Below are 9,002 nucleotides of genomic sequence, written 5' to 3' on the forward strand. Positions count from 1 at the left end.
CATTTTAATAAAAACAAACATATCTAAGTGTGCCTAATTCTCACATTTTTGGACCCTTCCCGCTAATAACATGTTTTCATTGTCAGTAGTATTTAAGATCTTGGATCCCGGGTTACATCATTATTGGAGCTCATAATTGCGGTAAATTAATTACATGGGGGAGCATCTGCGAAGGATTGAGAGGAGTAATTTTCTAAGATCTTCAAAAAATAAATATACCTCCTGGCTCTGAGTGAGGCTTTGAAGTGTTTCTCAATCCCAATCAAGCGCCTTAATGGGCCAATTGCAACCATCGAAAGCCACAAGATTATCGCCATCTAATCTGTTGTTAAACCATCAATACGTGCTAAAATAACGTGAGCTCAAGTGATCTACTGGTTTATTCTTGTGGGTTTTTCGATGCAAACAAGCTTAGTTTAGATTGCAGGTGCATGTAACTTCCTGCTAGTAGCGTTTTAAGAAATCCTGCAGTAACCTGTAGGACTGCATGAAGGTCTGTCAGTTAGTTACAATCGAGACAATATCTCTTTCAACGAAGTACAAACCTGACCATTAATGTAATCAGAAAAGCATTAGAAAACTGAAAAAGTTTGCTGCTTCATTCAGTGTCTTCAGATATTTTTGTCAATGTTACTATGGAATACTGAAGTATAATTACAAAAGCATTTCAAAAGTGTCAAAGGCTTTTATGACAATTACATGAAGTTGATGCAAAGAGTCAATATTTGCAGTGTTGACCCTTCTTTTTCAAGACCTCTGCAATCCGCCCTGGCATGTTGTCAATGAACTTCTGGGCCACATCCTGACTGATGGCAGCCCATTCTTGCATAATCAATGCTTGGGAGTTTGTCAGAATTTGTGGGTTTTAGTTTGTCACATCCACCAGTTTGTCCACCCGTGTTCAGTACCCTGACGGTTTAGTCTGATCATGATTAAAAATTATGGATTTAGCAACAAAAGTTGAAATATTTAATATCAGCCTTATTTTGTAAAGCTACGCACAGTCTCTCTTGGTATACTAGACTATTATCATCCCCACCATTACATTTCCGCAAATACATATTTCATTGTCACTCTCATCACCTGGGGGACCTGTCCCAGACTGTCCCAGGGAAATTATACTAAATCAGGATTTTAGTGGAGTCTGTGGAGCTTTATAGAAAAACTGACAAATTGACACATTTATTGGAGACTGGCTTGTTTTCTAAATTATTTACTTGTTCATAAGGTAGTGTTAACAGAATGAGAAGTCAGTGTGTGATAATGATAATAAGTATGTAAGAGAGAAGAGTTTAGCCTAGGGATATATCAAGTATCTCGATATATCAAGTATACCATATGTATCCTCTGGTGAACAAGTTTTTTCAACATCTCCAAACCTCCCACAATAATGTAGCAAGGCCATTCAAATGTACATTTGCAAAACAATATGAAATACATAACTTCCATCAATAAATACTCCGAAAATTGAAATAATTAGAACACGGTAACATATTATTCATAAGATAGTACATACAGTGGATTCGGAAAGTATTCAGACCCCTTGACTTTTTCTACATTTTGTTACGTTTATTCTAAAATGGATTAAACAAAAAATGTTCCCCATCAATCTACACACAATATACCATTATGACAAAGCAAAAACAGGGTTTTATACATTTTTGCAAATGTATTAAAAATGTAAAACAAAAATACCTTCTTTACATAAGTATTCAGACCCTTTGCTATGAGAGCTCAGGTACATCCTGTTTCCATTGATCATCATCGAGATGTTTCTACAACTTTGAGTCCACCTGTGGTAAATTAAATTGATTGGACAGTTGACAGTGCATGTCAGAGCAAAAACCAAGCCATGAAGTCGAAGGGATTGTCCGTAGAGGTTCCGAGACAGGATTGTGTCGAGGCACAGATCTGGGGAAGGGTACCAAAAAATGTCTGCAGCATTGAAGGTCCCCAAGAACACAGTTGCCTCCATCATTCTTAAATTGAAAAAGTTTGGAACCAACAAGACTCTTCCTAGAGCTGGCCGCCCGGCCAAACTGAGCAATCGGGGAGAAGGGCCTTGGTCAGGGAGCTGACCAAGAACCCGAAGGTCACTCGGACAGAGCTCCAGAGTTCCTCTGTGGAGATGGGAAAACCTTCCAGAAAGACAACCATCTCTGCAGCACTCCACCAATCAGGCCTTTATGGTAGAGTGGCCAGACGGAAGCCACTCCTCGGTAAAAGGCACATGACAGCCCGCTTGGAGTTTGCCAAAAGGCACCTAAAGAACTCTCAGACCATGAGAAACAAGATTCTCTGGTCTGATGAAACTAAGATTGAACTCTTTGGCCTGAATGCCAAGCGTCCCTTCTGGAGGAAGGACAACAACAGGACAACAACCCTAAGCACACAGCCAAGACAACGCAGGAGTGGCTTCAGGGCAAGTCTCTGAATGTCCTTGAGTGGCCCAGCCAGAGCCCAGACTTGAACCCAATCATACATATCTGGAGACCTGAAAATAGCTGTGCAGCGACACTCCCCATCCAAACTGACAGAGCTTGAGAGGATCTGCAGAGAAGAATGGGAGAATCTCTCAAAATACAGGTGTGCCAAGCTTGTAGCGTCATATCCAAGAAGACTTGAGGCTGTAATCACCGTAATCGATGGTTCAACAAAGTACTGAGTAAAGGGTCTGAATCCTTATGTAAATGTACTGTTTCCGTTTTTTTTTTTTTTATACATTTCCAAAAATTTCTAAAAACCTGTTTTTGCTTTGTCATTATGGAGCAGTTTGTGTAGATTGATGAGGGCAAAATAACAATTTAATCAATTTTAGAATAAAGCTGTAACGTAACAAAATGTGGAAAAAGTCAAGGTGAACTTCCCTGTGTAAATGAAGTTAAAATAAAATAAGGTAACATATCCAGCTAAATACATTTCATCAAGTGCTCACTTGGAGTAGGGGTGAAGTTGTTTAGTCTTAGCCTTCTTGGAGAGTCCAACCCTGATGGGACGTGTGCATGTTTTCAGAGGCTCCAATCTTTTTGGTTGCTCAGGCTTTCCTGGGGGCAAGGAGACAAGAATAAATACATTATTTAGTACTGTACTTATGTGTGTGAAAAGACTACCACCTGCTGCATACAGTACAGTGTAGTGTACAATATCTAGGCCTCCAATTAACAGGCCAGATATGTTAGAGAGCTGCTGTCGATAGCATGATGCTCCAAGAGCTGTAAAAGGACTCAGTGAATAAATAAATATCTCCAATTACTGAAACGCCTTACTTCAACTAAAACCTTTTACAACCTGCTGATTTTTAACAAAATACTCCCCTCAGAGTGGGAATGTGTAACCCACTTTGGTTTAACTGGTCCAGGCATGGGAGAAACATGAACGCAGGAGACCACAGCTTGCATTTCTCATCTGCTCCTTGCCCCCTGGAGTGATCTGTCGACACAATCCAATAATAATACCGTCATGTTAAGGCAGGATTACTCTGTTCATGTTTTGATAAGCTATCACTGTCCCCACAACAACAACAACAACAAAACAGTTTTTTCTATGGCTGTGTTTTAATTCTATTGTTGCATATAATTTTGGAATGTGTATTGATAGTCTGCAAATTGACAACAAGAAAGAAAAAAAACACCATCCGATAGGTGTCGGATTGATGCAATAAAAATAAAAATACAAACTACTCAGTTAACATTCTTGTTAGGGTTACATCAAAAAACTTGTTTTCTGAGACATCTTTATGCAAGACATTTATCTAGAGAGTGAAGTATCAGACCAAGGCCTTTTGTTCAATGTCGAATCACACCAACCTTTGTGCTTGACTGAAGAGTACATGGAGTCCTCTCCTTCTGTGCTGTGATGACAGCATTCAAGAGGCACCTCCTGCTCGCAGTCAAGGCCCCCAGTGGTACATGTAGTTTCTGGTTCTGCTTGATATGTTTTCAGACCGTGGTCACCATCTCCCATTGATGTGCCTCCACGTGGTTCGTCTTCCACTGCAAACTGGCTGCTTGGACGGTCACTACTGCTCCGTCTAGGAGATGAGAGCGATAATACTTTATTAAAGGGATAGTTTGGGATATGAAGGAAGTTCATAAGGAGGTTGTTTCGTGTGCCAATGCTAGCTGATCCCGAAGACTTCCGGTCTTTGTGCTAACACTAGTTAGAATTGGCTTGCAAAACTACCTCTAACTTTCTTCATACTGGATGCAGATACATAAAAATGGTATCCTGGAGTTCACCTGACTCTGGGGAAGTACATAAGAAGCTTAATTGCCAAAATCCAAAAGTATCCCTTTAATCCCCAAAGGGAAATGAGTTAGTCACACAGTAACCATAATAAAAACAATAGAAACACTCACGTCATTAAATCAGTGTTGTCCTCCTCAGCTCCAGGGTCCCTAACGCTGCACTGTTCAGACGTTGCTCTTTTGGATGATTGATAACCTGCCTCGTCACTGATCTCGAAATACAAACTGAGCTCTTCCATGACCATGTCGAACCTCTCCTTTATTTCAAACTCTGGGAAGTCATGGGTTTCAGAGACCGGATGGATGTTTTTGTCAGAGGTGAGAGTTGGGAGTTTTGCCTGAGGGGGAGAATCAAACTGGGAAGTTTCACAGAAAAGAATAGAAGACTGGCAAGGCATTTCTGGACTCAATGATGGAGAGATTTGGGGTGAGATAAAGTCAGGGACAGGAACTTCATTAAACTTGGTGTTTTCACAGTGAAAAAATCCCTTCTCAGCTTCTTCTTGGCACTGGTCCTCTTCTTCCTCTGCTATGTCCTCTTCATCACTCTCTCCTGAGTGCATAGTGCCACCAGCACTGTGGTGTTGGAACTCCGTTTTAAACGTTCGACTGGGCGAGCTGCTGAGGAGAGGGCTGTGCTCCAGGCCATTGGTGTCAAGGGGACAGAGCTGGATCTTTTCAAATGTGTCAAACCCAGCTGGCACACAGTCAGAGAGAATGTGTGCCGCAGATGGCATGACTGAGACTGATCGGTCCTCCTCTCGGTCCCGTACTGTGTCATCCTCTGGGTTAGAATCTGATCCTGGGACGACAGCATCGTTGGGTACTGAGGTGAAAGGGACCACATGATTGTTTTCAATCTTGAGTAGTGCTTCAGTTCCGTCGGTGTGATCAACTGCTGGATCCTCCTTGGCAGCCTGCAAGAGAACAGTTCCAGGTGTAGCTTCTGCAGGAAGGTGGAGTATTGGTAGGTTGGCAATTTTGGGCGAGTTGTTGATCCACTCACCAGTCATCGCACCTATGACCCCTGTGCTTAGCATGTCACATCGAGGTATCATTCCAAGTTCCTGGTTCACTGAATCGACATGCAGGTCAGTTTCTGTAACACTGTCACCGTTTTCCTCCATTATCCCATCCAGAACTGCGTACTCAGATGGAAAACTAACAGTCTCAAGTGTCTTTAGATAGTCTTTAATGGTAGAAACCTGGCCAGCTGGGTCCCATTCCTCACAAAGGTGTTTTGCTGAGTCAGAACTTACTTTGCTTCCCTCTTCAGCATCATAACTCTCTTCATGGCCAGGAGTGCTGCTGAGAAGTGGCTCCCAATGATGGATCCCCTGGCTGCTTGTGTCATGTTCCTCCGTTGTGCAGCTGCACTGTTCCACCAATAACTGACAGGTGTCTTCATATTCACCTTTGAGTTGGGTTCCATTTTGAGCATCAAAATATAAAGAGAGCTCCAAAGTAGCATTCCTGACATATTCAGCAGTCCTCAAGAGGAAATCTTCTGGTTGTGGTGGGTGGAGAGGAGACGTGGTATATTCTGGTTGTGGTGGGTGGAGAGGAGACGTGGTATATTCTGGTTGTGGTGGGTGGAGAGGAGACGTGGTATATTCTGGTTGTGGTGGGTGGAGAGGAGACGTGGTATATTCTGGTTGTGGTGGGTGGAGAGGAGGCGTGGTATATTCTGGTTGTGGTGGGTGGAGAGGAGGCGTGGTATATTCTGGTTGTGGTGGGTGGAGAGGAGACATAGTATATTCTGATTGTGGTGGGTGGAGAGGAGATGTGGTATATTCTGGTTGTGGTGGGTGGAGAGGAGACGTGGTATATTCTGGTTGTGGTGGGTGGAGAGGAGGCGTGGTATATTCTGGTTGTGGTGGGTGGAGAGGAGACGTGGTATATTCTGGTTGTGGTGGGTGGAGAGGAGACGTGGTATATTCTGGTTGTGATGGGTGGAGAGGAGAAGTGGTATATTCTGGTTGTGGTGGGTGGAGAGGAGACGTGGTATATTCTGGTTGTGGTGGGTGGAGAGGAGACATAGTATATTCTGGTTGTGATGGGTGGAGAGGAGACGTGGTATATTCTGGTTGTGGTGGGTGGAGAGGAGACATAGTATATTCTGGTTGTGGTGGATGGAGAGAAGGCGTGGTATATTCTGGTTGTGGTGGGTGGAGAGGAGACGTGGTATATTCTGGTTGTGGTGGGTGGAGAGGAGACGTGGTATATTCTGGTTGTGGTGGGTGGAGAGGAGACGTGGTATATTCTGGTTGTGGTGGGTGGAGAGGAGGCGTGGTATATTCTGGTTGTGGTGGGTGGAGAGGAGACGTGGTATATTCTGGTTGTGGTGGGTGGAGAGGAGACGTGGTATATTCTGGTTGTGGTGGGTGGAGAGGAGACGTGGTATATTCTGGTTGTGGTGGGTGGAGAGGAGACGTGGTATATTCTGGTTGTGGTGGGTGGAGAGGAGACGTGGTATATTCTGGTTGTGGTGGGTGGAGAGGAGACGTGGTATATTCTGATTGTGGTGGGTGGAGAGGAGATGTGGTATATTCTGGTTGTGGTGGGTGGAGAGGAGGCGTGGTATATTCTGGTTGTGGTGGGTGGAGAGGAGGCGTGGTATATTCTGGTTGTGGTGGGTGGAGAGGAGAAGTGGTATATTCTGGTTGTGGTGGGTGGAGAGGAAACGTGGTATATTCTGGTTGTGGTGGGTGGAGAGGAGACGTGGTATATTCTGGTTGTGGTGGGTGGAGAGGAGACGTGGTATATTCTGGTTGTGGTGGATGGAGAGGAGACATAGTATATTCTGGTTGTGGTGGGTGGAGAGGAGACGTGGTATATTCTGGTTGTGGTGGGTGGAGAGGAGAAGTGGTATATTCTGGTTGTGATGGGTGGAGAGGAGAAGTGGTATATTCTGGTTGTGGTGGGTAGAGAGGAGGCGTGGTATATTCTGATTGTGGTGGGTGGAGAGGAGGCGTGGTATATTCTGGTTGTGGTGGGTGGAGAGGAGACGTGGTATATTCTGGTTGTGGTGGGTGGAGAGGAGACGTGGTATATTCTGGTTGTGGTGGGTGGAGAGGAGACGTGGTATATTCTGGTTGTGGTGGGTGGAGAGGAGACGTGGTATATTCTGGTTGTGGTGGGTGGAGAGGAGACATCGTTTCTAGAGCCACTCCGTTGATGTCAGAGAAAACTGAATGATCAGTTACACTTGCTATCTTGTTGCGATTAACATCAGCTGGCTTTTGACTGAGGTGTGTTGAAACCGACAGTTTCTGTGTTGTGTTGTGATCAACACCCAGTTCACACAAAGTTTCAACTGTCACAGTGCCAACAGCGTGCCCTAATGTTTGTTCACGGAGATCCTCATGCTTAAGACCCATATTGATCTCAGCCCCATCACTCAGTACAGGTCTGTCTAATACCGTACAACAAGTGACAACGGAGCCATCTACATATTCAACTACTGTCTCAGCTGCAGCAGAGCTGTCATTATGCCTGAAGTACTCCTTGTTAACTTGGGCTTTTGCTTCTCTATCGCAGACATCTGCATTTTCTCTGGCTACATTTCCCTCATTTTTTTTCACTCCTGTAAAGTTCCCAAAAGGTTCAGTTTCAGCATGAGAGCCAGATGACTCGCAGCCCTCTCTGTAATCACTGGGTAATGGGTAACGCCTGGCCTCTTTCTCACAGCAGATACTTTGATTGAATCCATGTTTATCCTCATTCTGAATCTGGTGATTATTTTCACCTTCAGTAGATCCTTTGATGAAGCCTATACTGTAAATGGCTGAATTCAGAGCAAGGCTTTCACAGGTGTAATCAGATTCTTCAGTACCGTCACTCACACTTGAGCTGTGGTCGGTTCCTGGGAGGCGGCTTTCACCATTTTGTTCAGTCACTGCTTCTTCATCTGCTGAGGGACTAGTACCGGTGAGACTGCATTTGAGTGATTTCCCAGGCTGATTGAAATCATGACTTGAGGATGTATCAGTTGTTCTGTCATCAGAAGAGTGAGACTTTGCTGACACACACCCTGCTTCATTTCTAGAGTGAAAGCTGTAAGAAGAGGTGCCTGTTTCACTAAGTGGATCATGTTGCTCATCTAGCCCTTGACATAGACCTTGAGAGTCTCCATCTGTACTGTGAGGACTGATTACACATGAACCTGCGCATGTCTGATTATCTCCGAGAGCTGTACTCTCCTCTTTTCCCATTTCTTCACAATGAAATCCTGTCACTGTGTATTTGAGATATTCATGGTCAGATTCAACTCTATGTGTTTTGTCCTCCTGAAGAATAGGCCTATTCTGCAGTGATGTGACACCATCGTTGTTCCGGAAACTCAATGGTTCTGGGAATTTGAAATGGGTTTTGCAACTGTGTTTGTTTGTTATTGTGCAATCTGTCCTTAGTCGTTTAGGAGACAATGGAGCGGTATCTTCCTCAATGGGAAAACAGACATCTTGTGTGTGTTGATCCATTCCTTTTTTTATCCACTACACCTAAAACAAAGACAGATTTACTTTCAACCTATATTTATTTCAGAGAGAACACATTGAGTAAGATATGTTGTTTATAAAGTGTGTATGGCATATCAAAGATGCAATTCATTTGAGAAACACACTTATAGACTGATGAGCTAATGATTACAGAATTAAAAGCAAAGGAAATCTTTTGTAGCTTCTTATTTCAATATGGTTGATAATTTACATATAGGCTTATGGCAAGTGCAATACATTTGGCCAGCTAAATGGA

The 9,002-nt window shown here is 43.7% G+C and overlaps 1 protein-coding gene across 1 annotated transcript; it reads right to left on the reverse strand.

Moving 5' to 3' along the window:
- Positions 1-1,476: 1,476 nt before the first annotated feature.
- On the reverse strand, positions 1,477-8,745 carry LOC149984155 (uncharacterized). The gene is made up of 4 exons (XM_090233122.1): positions 4,359-8,745; positions 3,807-4,030; positions 3,340-3,429; positions 1,477-3,044 (listed from the first exon to the last, which is right to left on the reverse strand). The coding sequence occupies exons 1-4, from the start codon at positions 8,726-8,728 to the stop codon at positions 2,932-2,934; spliced, it is 4,797 nt and encodes a 1,598-aa protein (XP_090089248.1). The 5' UTR covers positions 8,729-8,745; the 3' UTR covers positions 1,477-2,931.
- Between the last annotated feature and the right edge of the window lie 257 nt (positions 8,746-9,002).

The sequence above is a fragment of the Oncorhynchus mykiss genome, chromosome 4 (genome assembly GCF_057628025.1).
Source record: "Oncorhynchus mykiss isolate SJ-2025 chromosome 4, ASM5762802v1, whole genome shotgun sequence".
In the NCBI taxonomy this organism is placed as follows: Eukaryota; Metazoa; Chordata; class Actinopteri; order Salmoniformes; family Salmonidae; genus Oncorhynchus; species Oncorhynchus mykiss.